Source organism: Polypterus senegalus, chromosome 16 (genome assembly GCF_016835505.1).
Source record: "Polypterus senegalus isolate Bchr_013 chromosome 16, ASM1683550v1, whole genome shotgun sequence".
Taxonomy (NCBI): Eukaryota; Metazoa; Chordata; class Cladistia; order Polypteriformes; family Polypteridae; genus Polypterus; species Polypterus senegalus.
Window position 1 is genome coordinate 773,755 of NC_053169.1, and position 16,863 is coordinate 790,617.

The 16,863-nt window shown below is 41.6% G+C and overlaps 1 protein-coding gene across 3 annotated transcripts in view; it reads left to right on the top strand.

Moving 5' to 3' along the window:
• The first annotated feature begins 111 nt into the window (after positions 1 to 111).
• sqlea (squalene epoxidase a) overlaps positions 112 to 16,863 on the top strand; it is a 34,445-nt gene continuing 17,693 nt past the window's right edge. The window contains exons 1-3 of one of the 3 annotated variants that reach the window (XM_039738948.1): positions 112 to 224; positions 9,416 to 9,677; positions 13,940 to 14,117. In XM_039738948.1, coding sequence (XP_039594882.1) covers positions 9,419 to 9,677; positions 13,940 to 14,117 — 437 coding nt within the window. In that variant the 5' untranslated portion in view covers positions 112 to 224; positions 9,416 to 9,418. Of the gene's footprint in view, positions 225 to 2,269; positions 2,957 to 9,415; positions 9,678 to 13,939; positions 14,118 to 16,863 lie in introns of those variants that run through there. The other 2 variants (XM_039738947.1, XM_039738945.1) reach the window with 2 other exon arrangements.

The following is a 16,863-nucleotide window of genomic DNA, read 5'->3' on the forward strand; positions in this document are numbered from 1 at the left end:
GCTGCTTTCATAAGGAACCATGTACACTACAATGAGAAAATGCTAATAGCCTGTTCTGAATAAATCTTGTGTTAAAACCAAATACCAAATGTAAATTAAACTTTTATTAATTCCAGATCTTCTAATAAATTCTTTTATCATACACAGAGGCATGTTTAAGATTACAATGTAATCTGTATCCTCATTGGAGAAGAAATCTTCATTGAAAGTTTGCTCTGTTCAAGGTTTGACTTCTTTCTTTCAATCTAGAAGAGATTTATTTATACATGTACATATGTTTAGCTGACACTTTTATCCAAAGCATATTACAAAAGACACCAACATAATCGAATAATATCAGTTTGGGAACAGGTGTTACAGGACAAGAGTACAAAATTGATTACCATGAGTGAAGAGTACTGTACAAAATACAAACTACAGTAGTTACAATTTCCAGATTTCAAAAGCTACCAGTTAAAATCAAATACTGTAGATAGAAATTCACTAAACAAGATAGTCTTCAAATGCATCTTAAACACATGAAGGGCGCCAGAATTTTGAATGGAGGTGGAGAGCTTGTTCCACTAGCCAGAAGCCACAAATGAAGAGTCTAGACTGAGATGTGATGCCATACAGAGGTTCACTGTTCAGTGGAAGAGGAGCATAGGACATCAGAATTTTCTCTATATTGTTTTCAGATGCAGACCCACACACTACTCTGTACCCAAGCATTAAGGATTTGAACCTAATACGCTCTCCTACAAGAAGCCAGTGTAGTGATCTGAAGAGAGGAGTATCACGTGCCCACCTTAGCTTGACACAGAGCTGTGTGTTTATGCTGATAGTTGGTGGCCTACATGGGTGCATGGATACGAGCCAGCAGTTCTGTTAGTATTTTGTTGGTATTGTGTTCAATGTGGTGGACATGGTGCTGAACCATTGTAGGGCACTCGAACTTGGTCACCCTAATACAGCACCAGTGTAGGGTCTCATTTAATGTGAACCTTTTAGGATTTCCAAGAAAAAATTAGTAATTGGAAGTTTGCATTTCCTCTAATTTAAGGACTTTGTAAATATGCAAATGTGGGATTCATGCACAACTGTACAGCTCAATAGGAAGATGTGTTCCTAGTTAGTAACATAAAAGATGGAAGATGTTCTTTAAAGAAAATATTACATTTCTTAGTGTAGGAGGGTCTGGGAGGTGATTGACCCCAGCTGGTAGATAGGGGTTCAATACTTCAGTTGGTAGACACAGAGAAGCAGTATTTGTTAGTTTTATATATGAGTGCGTCAATAATTATCCACACTTCTGTTCACCATTGTCTGTGTCGGGTTTCCTCCTAAACCCCCAAAGATATTTAAATTAGGTTAAGTGTTGTCTCTCTGAAACACCTGTGTCTTCAGGTGACACTGACTTAGTAGGTTTAGAATGTACAGTGAAAAATGAAATTACATTTTAACTAGTCAAAATTTTCAAAAGCCGATATCTGCCATTGCATTTCAATTTTCCCAGTGTCTCCTATCAGTTACAGATATCTCTAATTACTTTTAGCCTAGTTACAATCAGAATACCTTCAACTATATTTTACTAAATACTAAATTTTAGATTCTCAGAATCACAATTTAAGTAACAGTAAGTTAGACATATCACGTGTATTACTGCAGCTCTAATCGGTCAAAATAAAATTGCAGACTAAATTTCCTCTTGTTACTTTTCCCATCTTTAATTATAAGTTCAATTGAAGTCATTTTAGCTTTGACTATTAAAAATTGGATTAACACACATGTTGGATAATCATTCAGGTATTATGAGATGTTACGAGCAGCCATAAATGAAAGCATGCTGATTTTGCAAGGTCTGATAAATAAGTTACTAGCAAGAACAGTTGTATTTTTGGTGGCCGTGGTTTTATTTTAATATTAAAATATTTAATATTAAGTACAGGAGGGTTCGATTTTTAAATTGAAGAATGTTTATAATTGTTCAGTCCCAGGTTATCGAACAAAAATAATAGACTTACAACATAAACGAGTACGTGGGTTACATCCAATAAGCGAGTTCAATTTTAAAACCACCTTTGGGCTGGCTCTGCATCTTTCGGCGTCCTACTGACATCACATCGCACTAGACCGCACCGAATGCTGGTTTGCAGACTTCCCTCCTGGGATTGGCCAATGGCCAGATAGCGTGAGCTGCGCTCAGCCGCCTGATCTGAAACCGATTGGACAGCGTGTTGAATAGGGGCGGGGATACCACAAAGAGGACATGTGCTTATTAGCATACAGTTAATTTACATAAAGCGGGCGGCCTCTCCTGGAATGCGAAGTGGAAGAGCATCTTCAGATGCAGAGTGGATGTGGCGGACTTAGCCAGATGACATTCTCAAATTGTGCATGACAATTAATAATTTGGAGGTATCGAAGTATTATAATAAAAAGATACATTTTCTGAATTATTCCTTTAAATTTCTGAAATCCTCAGGGAAGCGAGTGGCGTGGATCATCTCGAACAATCGAATGACGTGGGAAGCAAGTGACGGAGGAAGAAAGATGAATTTTTAAACCATAGAAAGGAGGCCAGTTCAGTGACAGTCAAGGATGCAACAGCAGACGCGATAGATATTGGAATCGGGACATCTGCCACCATCACGCTCAGTTACTGGAGGTCGATTCAAGCGCCTTCACAAACTTCACGGGACACCATTGAGGATAACGCGAGTATTCTTGTATTTAAAGCCTGTGAAAGACAGACATGTGGACATTTCTGGGCATCGCCACGTTTACCTATCTGTATAAGAAGAGCGACGCCGCATGGTCCTGTCCGAGCAAGGAGGTCATTCTGACGGCCCTGCTCTTAGTGGCGCTGGCCTTCCTTCTGTCACGCGTGTCGGCGCCTTCCTGCTTTCTGAGGTTGTTAGCCGCGCTGCCCCTCTCTCGGTTCTTCCTCCCCGAGCACGAGACACGAAACAAACAGGTAGGGGACGAGAGACGCTTGTTCATGGTGTACCACTGCATCCCCACCATCTGAGTCTTCATGTACCTGTGGGCACTTTTTATTATTTTAGTCATCATGTGATGATGTGTGAGGGGATAACGAGCATCGAAGTGATTCATGGAGACATGTTTAATGTTTCGTTTCTCCGCGAAAGAATCGGACAGACTGCAGAGTACATTTTTAAATACAGTGATTAATTTCTCCAACTCGATTCCTGTTAATGTAACAGTGATACATTTTGGTGTTACACTTTTCCAAACAGATTAATTTTAAGTAAGTTGAAAAGCGGTCAGCCTCTTATTCTCGAACCAGTTTTATTCTGCCAGGTCACGGAGCCTAACCTTGCAGCAATGGACGCAAGTCCATGTGGTACGACAGTTCATCACGTTTGACGCGCAGGAATTAAACGAACCAAACCAAAGTCTGCGAAATGAAACTTACAAAACAGTTGTAATTGGCAATTATTAATTTTATTTGCATTCATGAAGGTTGGGAGCATCCGTTGCCTTACGCACCACAAGACGAACCACGTGGATTGAGACACAACATAATAAAAAATATAATTAGAATGTTTCAATCACGTCATATATAAGTGCAAAATAAAATAAAGTTTAATGAAAACATAGCAAAGTGTACTATTTATTTGTGTATACAATATTGTTCAACATCAATTTAATACTAAAATGTATAGTCTAATATTTTTACACATATTCCTAAAGAAAGCACCAAACCGTATTCTTTATCTTAAAACGTCTCTCGTTTTTGGCACCAATTGTTTTGTTTGTTTTTTTTTTCGTTTCGTTGCCCGTTTTTCGTTCACGTTTGTTTGCAACGTCCCCATAAATCATCCAGCAGTAGTCCGCCATCATATCACCCCGACGTCCCGGGTGTGTTGTTTCCATTTCCTTGATATTCTGATGGGATATTTCACCCTGCTCTTCACTCGAAAATTTCCAAATGTGAATACACAAGGTGAACATGGAGATTCATGTCGCATCCCAGTTCCTTAAACTTAACCAGTAACTTTTCACAATTTATTTATAATTTGGATCTTTATTGTTACCTGAAATTACTTCTTTGGATGATACTTTAGCCTTTCAATCCAGGTTGTTTATTTATTACGCCATCAAATTCTGTTAGCAGAAAGCAGTTTTCTAATATCGAGTTCGGACATCTTTCAGTTAAGCCTCAGACAAACCTAAAAACCTACGACACAAAAACCATAAAACTGACTTCATCTATTTGATAGGCTTTGCCAGACTGCGTCATTAAACCAACCTTAATAAGAGGCGGTGATAGCAGCGCTTTTTATGAATCCACCAAGAGATATCTGATGACGTTTTTGGCACCAAGCTGCAGCTTTCAATTAGGTGGCCATTCCTTGTGAACCCAACGTCGATTCTTAAGTCTTGTGTCCCACTCACAGGGAAAACCTGGGAATTCTGTATGTTCTGAGCGCTGACCCATAGGCATTTTTTAGGGATGATTTTCAAAGCTTTAAACTTATAGAGGTTAATATTAAAAATTATTAAATTCAAACAAATTATCATGAAAATAAAATACTGATATTTAATTTATCCATCCATTTTCCAACCCGCTGAATCCGAATACAGGGTCACGGGGGTCTGCTGGAGCCAATCCCAGCCAACACAGGGCACAAGGCAGGAACCAATCCTGGGCAGGGTGCCAACCCACCGCAGGACACACACAAACACACCAAGCACACACTAGGGCCAATTTAGAATCGCCAATCCACCTAACCTGCATGTCTTTGGATTGTGGGAGGAAACCGGAGCGCCCGGAGGAAACCCACACAGACACGGGGAGAACATGCAAACTCCACGCAGGGAGGACCCGGGAAGTGAACCCGGGTCTCCTAACTGCGAGGCAGCAGCGCTACCACTGCGCCACCGTGCCGCCCGATATTTAATTTATAATGCAAAAAAAAAATAATTGAAAGCTAAAATGTCAGTCAGTATATCCTAACTACAGGGTCACGGGAGTCTGCTGGAGCCAATCCCAGCCAGCATAGGGCGCAAATCGGGAACAAACCCCGGGCAGGGTGCCAGCCCACCGCAGGACACACACACACACCCATCAAGCACACTCAAGGGACAATTTAGGATCGCCAATGCACCTAACCTGCATGTCTTTGGACTGTGGGAGGAAACCCACGCAGACACGATGAGAACATGCAGACTCCACGCAGGGAAGATCGGGTCTCCTATAACTGCGAGGCAACAGCGCTACCTGCCCAAGCTAAAATGTAATTTTGTGAATAAATATTGCATGATGAAGAAAAAATGTTTCATTTTTTAATTTAGAGCTCAAAAATATGTAACAAAATCATATGAGATAATGAAACATTTCTAATGTATACCCCCGTTTATTGGGACAATTTAGAGTTTCTGCAAGAAAAGCATAATTGATGCTCATTTGCAATGTTGGGTTTTCTTTCCATTCAAATCAGTTTATTGTTGCCTTGTATTCCAACTGCAGTGATGTACGTTTGGCATCGATTGATGTCCTCTTGTCAGTTGTTATTTTTGGAGGCTCTTTGGCAAACTGCACTTCAAATCAGTTCCGTTTGCTGATGCATAGTGCGCTTCACTTAGCGCAGGCGCAGAGCGCTGTAACCGGTTCAGAAGTAAATGTATGACAAACTTCACAACTGGCCAATTTCCTGATTTGTACACATAAACACGCAGGTTTGTTTAAACAAAACGGAAAAGCAAGGTAGTTTGAAATTGACTTACATACATGGAACCCAAAAATAATGTTATCTGCTCATTGTTGAACTGTGGCTTTTGTTCTCAGGTTCTTTTTACATTCAAGTTATTTTGTCAGTAAATATTTAGTCACCTCATCGCCTTTTATTTTGCAGTACACGATTAACGATTAACACCATAATAGAGCGAAATATCCATCCATGTTGAGGAGTCAAATCGTTCACGGGGCAGGAATCGATAGTGGACGGGCGCCATTCACATCGGGGCTAATGTCAAAGGTCCAGTTACCGTATAGGATTCATTAATGAATATGGAAACACGTTTGTATAATGTCTGGAACTGCGGCGGCACTTTTTATCAGTTGCCTTGTCAGAAGTAGTCTTTTTTTTAGTATTTGAAGCAGAAACCTTGACAACTTTAAGAAGAATCTGGATGGTATATTGAGACATCTAAGCACTCGGGTCCCAATCCCAATGGTTCGTCGTGTGGTATGTGCGCCAACCGAAGAAAACGGGTTGGATGGACGGAATGACCTCTCGTTTGTCAAATTTGTTATGTTCTAGTTTCCTTTTTATTTCCGTCATTCTGGTGTGCATTTGTTTGCCGTATTGTAATAATATATATTTATTTTTTCTGTTAAAAGCCACATTTCTCTCTTTATCTTTTATATAGTGCCTTTCATATCTATCTAGATTACATTTATTTATTTGCTTGACGCCTTATGACCAGCTCAGTCACACCGTGTCAGTAGCGGGATTTAAACCCACAACCTCGGGGGCTAAAGTCCGAAGCCTTAATCATTACATCACATCACATTGCATGCATTATTATTGCTAAATGCTACATTATATAATGTTATGTTTTATTGTTATGTCATGTAATGTTAAATCTTATGTTGTGCTATGTTATGATGTTATACAATGTTCTGCTTCTGTAAAAAGCCAAATTTCCCCCTGGGGACAAATAAAGGTCGGTCTATCTATCTATGTAATCCTGCCTACTATACTAAAATTAGGATCGATCTAATAATTTTCAATGACATGCTATTCAAACAATGATAACAGATACAATTTACTTCAAAATGAACAAAGAAACGAAAGCGAAAAAAATTAAAGTCAATCCTCACCTCAAAAGAGGAAAAACGCGTGCGTGCAAAAACTATAAAGCAAAAATAAACAAAAAAACCTTAAATTATAAACAAGTTGAAAGTCAATCACAGGCTCTGAATGTTTATTCTAAAATGATATTAAGGAATCCAATAAGAGAGAATTTGGTTTTTTTTCTTATTTGATAAAATATCTATCTATCGATCTATCTCAGCCCTTCGAGGTATAGCTAGCTCGTTACAGATTTATTGGTGACGTGGCTTTTTCGCAGGAGATGTGAGGAAGCCGTCCGTTACTCCAATGTAGAAATACCTGCGCTCATTTTTATCCTGGTGTCGATTTTCCAGCTCCATTATCCTGCTCATTGTTGCCCGGAATGTTGCATCTTCTTTTTCGCCTTCGCTCGCAGTCTGTCCGCATGAAACAACAACACGACTCCTCGCGGATCGATTTCGTTCAGATTTGTCTGTACAGATATTTTCCAAGAAAATGCTTCGACAAATTTCAGTTTACATTGAGAATATCTCGGAGAAGGCGCACGGTCCAAAAGTGTTGAAATTTGAAAAACTCCTGTTTTAAAAAGCACTGGCGACTTTTCCAAATCGTCTCTCTTAGGCTACAACAGAGAAGCATTCCGTGCGGCTCAATTGCTGATTCATTTCTTTTGATTTTTGATTTACCATAAATAGATTTTATTTCAATTTGTACATTTTTGACCTTCACTACCCGTTAACCGCTCCTGAAACCAAACACAATATCCTGACACAGTCGCCCTGATTCAATCACTTATTTTTATGTTAAATAAACATGAAGTATAGTTGGCCATCCAGAAAATAAGTCCCCAAAAAGTAAACAGGACATCAACCGATGCTGTTTTCACATAACGTCAGTACGAATGCGGGGTCAATGGACGCTAATTTAGCCTATTATGGGCTCATTTTTTATTGTAAAACGCTATTAAAAACAGTTATGTACTGCAACTTCCTTACAATATGCATAATTGCGTCTTACTTATTTTTGGATGACTTAATACACAAAAAACAGATATCTGTATTGAAATAAAAAAATTCAAACTCCCCGAATGCGCTCTATTATGGGCTCATTTTTTATTGTAAAACGATATTAAAAACAGTTATGTACTGTAACTTCCATACAATATGCATAATTGCGTCTTACTTATTTTTGGATGACTTAATACACAAAAAACAGATATCTGTATTGAAATAAAAAATTTCAAACTCCCCGAATGCGCTTGATTGTGACGTCACATGCACGTTCTAGGCTTTTGCATGACAACGGCGGGTGACGTCACTAGTCCGTCGTGTCCCGCCGTGGTAGGACAGACTCGGCTAACCTTCTGTGCCTGCCGTGTAGTGGCTGCCACGCGACACCGCCAGCTAAATAAATAAATAATCATGCCGGGATGACAGATGCCAAACGAGCGGTAGCGCAGTTCCTGCTTGTTTTATTTAGTGTTGTACCATCACGCACTTTTTTTGTGACTTACAATTAAACAGGGTGGCCCGTTTGGCTTCCAGCTTGTTCCGTGGGACTCCTCTAACTTACTCGGACGATTGTAAATTACATAATAAACAAGAATAGCTACGTCAGATATTTAAAATATTAAAAAATGATTCCGTGTAAATGTTCAAAGTCCAAATTTACTCGATTAGTCTAAAACGATATCCCAGATTCCTATATTTGAAATTTTATCAATTTTAACCTTTTGAGTGTGACTGTTTGAGAGTTAGGACCACCAGTATATCAAATATCAAAAATATGATCATATTCCTAATCATTTGAAATAGCAAAAAATGACACTCCTCATGCCAATATTAATTATCAATCGTCATTTTTGAAAACTTTTGTGAAATGGAGTAACATTGACCCCTTGTGTTCCAACCTCTGGGGTTGGCTGGTGTCGCCTGCATAACTTCAAGTCCTGATCATTTTTGCTGAAGACACCAATTGGTTTATTTTATTGTAAGGATTTCATTTCCTGCACAAAATATGATGGGTGGCACGGTTGCGCAGTGGTAGTGCTGCTGCCTCACAGTTAGGAGACCAGGGTTTGCTTCCCGGGTCCTCCCTGTGTGGAGTTTGCATGTTCTCCCCGTGTCTGCGTGGGTTTCCTCCCACAGTCCAAAGACATGCCGGTTAGGTGGATTGGCGATTCTAAATTGGCCCGTGGGTGTGTTTGTGTGTGTCCTGCGGTGGGTTGGCACCCTGCCCGGGATTGGATTCCTGCCTTGTGCCCTGTGTTGGCTGGGATTGGCTCCGGCAGACCCCCGTGACCCTGTGTTCGGATTCAGCGGGTTAGAAAATGGACGGATGGACAAAATATGATCTGCAAATGGCCTACAAATGTGTTTTACTGCTGTAAAAATGGTAGGGGGTCTCAAAAGGCTCAACGTTTGTATAAGCAGACATCAAGATAAGTCTAATGGTATATCAAATGTTACGGGGTTTTGTACCAGAGAATCAGGAGGAGCCGGACAATGGAAGTGATTTGAAAGCAATCAGAAGTAATTCTTGCTGCTTCATCAGTTTGAAATTTGTAAAAAACTTTTTCCGATCTTTTCTTGTCTTTTTTTTTTTTCCAGAAGATGAGTTGTCAGGATGATGGGAGGTCTTTGGATTCAAGTAAGACAGCAGCCTCATCGAGGAGCGCCTGCCCTGTCCTCCGTGACTCAGAGATTGTCATTGTGGGCGCTGGAGTCCTTGGTTCAGCCATGGCGGCTGTCTTGGGGAGGGATGGTAGGAAAGTGACTGTAATCGAGAGAGACATGAGGGAACCGGACAGAATTGTTGGGGAACTTCTGCAGCCTGGTGGATTTCGAGCCTTGAAAGAGCTTGGACTTGAAGGCAAGTCAGCATTGCACCAAGAGGTTATTTTCCATACAATATTGGAGTTGAGGTTCTGGTCATCCACCTGAAGCTAAGCATGTTTGGGCCCGGCCAGTACTTGGATGGGAAACCATTTAGGAAAAGCTTGGGTAGCTGCTGGAAGAGGAGTTGGTGTGGCTATTGGGGGCGCTTACCCTGTGGTCTGAATGTGGGTCCCAATGCGCCAGCGTAGTGATGGGGAATAAGACCTAAATCATAATGCATGTCTGTGAGAAGCCATACCACATGCACCTCAGAATAGAAGAGGTCATCCACCTGAGGCTAAGGGGGGTCAGTCCAAACCAGTACTTGGAGGGGAGACCATCTAGGAAAAGACTGGATTTCTGCTGGAAGAGGTGTTGGTGAGGCCAGCAGGGCCTGCTTATCCTGTGGTCCGACTGTGGATCCCAATGCCCCAGGACAGTGATGGGGACCCTGTGCTGTGAACATGGCACCGTCCTTCAGATGAGATGTAAAACCGAGGGCCTGATTCTCTGTGGTCATTCAAGGTCCCTGAACATCCTTCATAAAGAGTAGGGTGTGCCCTGATGTCCTGGCTAAATTGTCCACCACGGCCAGGTCATTCCAGCCCCCTAATCATCCCCCGTCTCTAATGTGTGGTGAGTGCACTGGCAGAATAATGGCTGTCATTACATCACCCAGGTGGATGCTACACATTAGTGGCTCCCCACTCACTATGAAAAGCGCTATATAAATGTAATGTCTTATTATAATGATTATTATGATTATTTTCTGAACCTGATTATTCCAATTCAGTGTTGTGGGGAGCCTATCCTAGCAGCAGCAGGGGCTGAGCAGGAATCAGTCTAGGACAGGGCAGTCGTCTATCACAGAGCCCACCCATGCAAATACTCGCACTCAGACAGAAGAAGTTTGGATCACCAGCTAACCTGACAAGCATGTCTTTGGGTACATGGAAGGGAAACCCAAGTACACAAATGAAAAACGTGAAAACTCCATAAGGACCAGGATTCAAACCAAGAGGGGTGCCAACTAAGGGTGGGGTGGTCCTGGCAGGAACACCCCTAGACAGGGAACCTGCCATCGTAGTTAGGACTGTCACGCACATGCCCAGTGGTCCGTACCTCACGGTTATGATGCAATCTAAGGCACGACATTAGACCCACTTATTCTATTCCAGGGTTGCTGGGGCCCAGAGCCTGTCCTGGCAGCACTTGACACAAGGCAGGAAACAACCCTGGACAGCATAGCAACCCAATACACTTAGACTGTCTAGAGTTTGTTTATTTAAATATCTGTTGAATTTATGTATAGAAGTATACATTCTCAAAAAGGGACCAAAAGAATAACAGCACAAGCAGCCAGTATGATTCTCCTTTGCAGGGTCACTACGCTGAGTCTCACCGTGAAGGTCATCTAGTGGACCAGAATAAGAGAAATGAGTTATTATCTATATATATATATATATATATATATATATATATATATATATATATATATATATATATATAATTCACTAAGGCAAGACACCCATAGAAAGCACGCTGGAAGGGGCGTGGATTCACTAAGCCGCCAACAAGTAAGACACCCATGGCGCACGCAGGAAGGAGCCACGCCCACCGACTCTAAGACCATTGGATACGACGACAACTCGCAGAACCACGCCCACCAACTCGGACGTGACGACACAGGAAAACCGCCATCATTTATGTTTGTATGTCGTAGAGTCCACATGCACCTCTGAGCCACGTTGACTGTTCATAGAGGCATGTTTCTCGCGGAAGTGAATCGCTATATGCAGCGTGTAAAACAGTTTGCGAGGGGTCTCCCATGGGATCCTTAAAACAATCCTTTAAAACTGAGGTTAAAACACAATGAAGGGAGCAGTCTTGAAAAACCAATAAGCCCTGTGCCTCTGTTTCACGACCGTCTCACCTGCTTCACCATGATGGCCCTGCAACAGTCGAGACGCTCTCTCGGCAGCCGATCTTCTCTGTGCCTGACCGGTTCACACGGCGGCACCACATGACCAGGCGGTGTGTGTGCTTCGAGAACGAGGGTGGACGTGACAGGACTATCTAAGACGAGGCATGTTTGTCGCGGATGTGAATCGTTGTATGCAGCGTGTAAAACAGTTTCCGAGGGGTTTCCCATGGTCTTAGACTTGGTGGCCGCGTCTCTGTCAGTTGCTCTTGCGACCGGGCACATGACCAGGCAGTGTGTATGCTTCGAGTGCGAGGGTGGACGCGACAGGACCATCTAAAGAAAAATCATGTCGCGGATGTGAATCGCTGTATGCAGCGTGTAAAACAATTTGTCGCGGATGTGAATCGCTGTATGCAGCGTGTAAAACGCTGTATTGTATGTTGCCCTCTCCAGAGTTACATCTTTTCATTCACCTACAGTCGTATACACAATGAAGTAACCAGTCTTTAAAAACCGAGTTTTCGGTTACGACGCACGACCGCATGCACCATAGCAAACTGTTTTACACGCTACATACAGCAATTCGCATCCGCGACAAACATGCGTCTTCTTAGATGCTCCTGCACTTTGCTCACACCGCCCTCCCACCTCGCTACCACCGTGGTTGGGTGTCTTGGTGGATTATATATAGAAGAGTGGCCAAAACCGCACAGAGCAATGAAAAGTCTACGTGAGTCACAGGTGCATCTGGACTGTGCAAAGACGACAACGACTCGAGTGACGAGGTGGGCACATGAGCGGGCAGTGCATACTGAACGAGAGATCAGCAGACTAGCATGACGGAGGAAGCTGAATGGACGTCCTTCTCCTCTCCTCCCGTTCCACCCTCCGCACCTGAGCGCCGCACAGACGATTGTGTGTTGGTTCGTTCCGTGCATTGTTACAATGTTGCTTTTCTTGCTGATTTATTGCATTACCGATTTTTCAAATGTTAATTTTCTCCCTGTTGTTACAAATCATTAAAAAACCAGCCTGATTATGCGGCGTATGGTACGCCGCAGGTTGGGTAGTTTTTATTATTACTAGTACTGTTATGTTTTATTACTTGTTATTTAATTTTTTTTATTTATTATTTTATTGACCCTCTTTAATATCTATATGCTACCCTTGGGTCACATCATCCTCAAGCATGGAGTTTCATTCCATTGCTATGCCAATGATACGCAGCTCTATGTGAGACTGGATTCGACTTCTCTTACACATCCATCAACTTTTTCCTCTTGCTTGGATGAGATTGAGGCCTGGATGTGCAAGAACGTCCTCAAGCTGAACAGCATTAAAACTGAAGCTCTTTTAATTGGCACCCAAACCCCCTCAACTTCATTCCTCTGTAACTTGTATTTCCTTTTCTGACCGTACTATTGTTACAAATCTGGGTGTCAAGTTAGACTCCCATCTGTCATTTGAAATACACATCCATCACCTTTGTAAAATTGTATTCCTTCTTCTCCGAAATATATCGAAACTCCGTCCCTCCCTCTCCCTCTGTGATGCTGAAAAACGGGTTCATGCCTCTGTCTCATCCAAACTGGACTATTGTAATGCACTCCTCATCGGGATACCCAACAAGAGCCTTGAAAAGCTCCAACACATTTAAAATAGTGCTGCAAGAATCCTGATGAGGGTGCGGAAATATGAACACATCTCACCAATCCCTCGGTCGCTTCATTGGCTCCCTATCCATCTCCGTATCGAATTCAAACTCTGTTTGTTTACTCACCAGTGTATCCATGGAAATGCTCCACAATATCTCAAAGAGCTCCTTATATTACAATCCACTACAAGAAACCTCCATTTTATAAATACCTACCGCCTTCGCCCCCCTGTGGCCAAACTTCATATAATGGGAGACCGAATGGCCTACCAGAGAGCCTGAGAACACGGCAGATTGTGGGCTGTTTGAAAAACCAGCTAAAGACTTTGCTATTTTGGAAAGCTTATTAACAAGAATGCTATAATTATTGTTGTTTTATCTCAGTTTTTTATCTTGACTTGCCTTTGTTTAATCTTTTTATGTTGCACTTTGAGATTTACTGCTAATGTAAAGTGCCCTATAAATAAAATGCATTATTATTATTATTATTATTATTGTTATTACTACATGGCGATATAGCAGTAAACTGAGATGAACTGAATGCCCATCAGTTTTCTAAACCTGCTTATCCAGACGAAGCCACATTTGTGTATTTATCTACAAGTACACTGCAGATGTTTTATTGTATCAATGAGTAAACGCCAAAAATTACTGAAACTTTTCTCTAATGGTGATCCAGGTGCAGTCGAAGGTGTCGATGCTCACACAATAAAAGGCTACATGATTCACAACAGCGAGACCAGAACTGAGGTGGAAATTCCTTACCCTGTGGTAGAAAGCGCAGTTCAATGTGGAAAAGCGTTCCACCACGGACGCTTCATCATGGGCCTGCGGAGAGTAGCATCTGCTGAAGCCAAGTAAGTGGTGGTCACGTAACTCTTTGTAAGTTGTACGATAATGAAACCTCATTATGTGAGATGTTACCAATTTTATTCATTTAACAAAGCAGCACAGTGGGCTACTGAGTACTGAAGTCTTTGTCGCCATGAGAAATCACCAAAACACAAAGGACAAACCGGTTTTTGTTTTTAAACACCAGGTGCACAGTGCCTTTGAGAAGTATTCAACCCTTGGAAGTTTTCACATTTTATTGTTATACCGCATTGAATCACCGTGGGTTTTATTTGGCTTTGTTGACACCGGACTCCTTAATGTCAACGTGAAATGGATCTCTACAAAGTGAACCAAATTAATTACACATCTAAAAAACAAAATGGCCCAATTGATTCATCAGCCTATTGCTTTCAGAAATCACAGAATTCATTTAACACTAGAATTACCGGAGCCTACGAAGAAACTCGTAGATCCGGCCCACCTTAAATCCCATCGCACCTCTCCATCAGCGTCTTTTGTCTTGTAAATGTGCTCATAAAGACAAGCAGCCTACTATAACATCCCCCCACCGACTTAGAACGTGCATGAGCTTCTCCCAGCACATGCCTTGATTGATTATCTGGGAGTGAACTGCTGGAGTTTTAGAGTGGAAATAATAGGTCGTTATTTGGAACACATGCATTTCATGTGTGTTTCGTTTCTACGATAATCTGATTAAACACATTGTTAAAACAGAAACGTTTTTCATATTTTAGTAGGAAATGACAAAATGTTGGCATAAACTGTTGACCGCCTGCCTGGGGTTTCAATTCATAATACCCATAATATCTTTTTCAAAACCCAGAATGACCAGGCCAGGAATCACACTTGGGCTGCTGGGGCTTTGCGGCGCCAGTGGTAATCACTGTGGCTCTTTGCAGCTTACAGAAAGTTCAGACCAGGCTATCTAAATAGATCAGTGCCTTCTGCTTGTGACAATGACATTTAATTGAAATAAAGTTATTATCAGTGCACATAATTAATAATATTTTCATTTCAATAACAAGAGCTTGTGCAACTTTTCCATTTTACATGTCTGCCTTCCTTAGCTGTCTGTGCTGCCCAAGATGTTGGATGATAGTTGGTTCAATGGCTGGATGGATGAATGGATGGATTTTTCTTAACATTTCTCTTCTTTTATGACTCTGGTGTGACTTTATAATAATAATAATAATAATAATAGTAATCATTTACATTTATATAGCACTTTTTGCACTCCTCAAAGCATTTTACATGGAGAGTGGCGAGCCAACACCAATGTGCAGCTCTGACAGCAGCCATTTTGTGTCAGTTCAGTCTCCACACATTAGCTGTTAGGTAATGAATGGGTGAAATAAATAGCCAGTTAGAGACAGAGGGTGATTGGGGGTGCCAGAGTGACTAGGCCATGGTGAACAATTTAGCCTGGGCATCGGGGTACACCCTACTCTTTATGAAGGATGCCCAGGGATCTTTTATGACCTCAGAGAGTCAGGACCTCATCTGAAGGACAGCACCATTTTTACTGCCCTGGGGCACTGGGGTCCACAATCAGACCACAGGGTAAGCGCCCTCTGCTGGCCTCACCAGCACCTCTTCCAGCAGAAACCTAAGCTTTTCCTAGATGGTCACCCATCCAAGCACGGGCATGGACTCACCATCCTTAGCTTCAGGTGGATGACCTCTTCTGAAGTGCATGTGGAATGGCTGCCGATAGATGTGCGTTATGATTAAGTTCTTATTTTATTATTTTTGAAGTTATTGGGTTCCGTTGGGAGTTTTGAATCGTGAGACACTCAGGTATGTTGTTTTCATGTAGTGTAAGCTATTATTTATTATTATACTTGGAATATTTTTGCACAGTTTTGATGCCATTTTGTTTTTCCATATGCACCACTTCCATCACCGTTAGCGATGGTATAAAGATCAGCTAGAAAGATTTGTGATTATTTTTGGTCTGTTTGGTTAACAAATTTTGTTTTTGATATTCTAACTATGACTGGAGTTTAAGCAGGGCTGTGGAGTCAGTAGATAAATCCTTCAACTCCAACTCTGACTCCTTAGTTTCCGGTACTTATGTCTCTGACTCCCTGACTCCGACTCCTCTGTATTTAATATACTGATTATTTTCCATGTTGAATGAAGGAAGGCAACATACACGCCGTCATTTAACCACAGAACTACTGGCTAGGAAGCTGACTCTCTGCCGTATTGGCCATTTTAAACAAAAAGACATCAGGCCACAGCACACACCTCCACCTACACCATTACACTTGTTTACACTCACATGAACTTGTTAAACAAATTATATTTGAAATAAAAGGAAAACACTTTTTGTGATGTGCCATAATCCAGATTATGATATGTGGATGTCAGGATGTATACTCGCTCATGCATTGGGCGTTATTCTCACATCAGAGAAGTACTTCATTAGGACTGTTGTTTGTGAAATGGGACATTTGAACTTGATGAATTTTTTTTTCATTACATTTTAAAAAATTATTAGGAGTCGGAGTCGATAAATTTTTGCTGACTCCGATCCCAACTCCAGGTACCCAAAATTGTCTCCGACTCCTCGACTCCACAGCCCTGAGTTTAAGTACAGTATTGGGTTTAGCTTGACAGCAGTGTTCACTGATTTATTGTAGGTTTCCCTCAATGAATATTTAATATGTATTAGTTGAGTTAGGGCGGCACGGTGGCGCAGTGGTAGCGCTGCTGCCTCGCAGTTAGGAGACCCGTTGGGGTTCG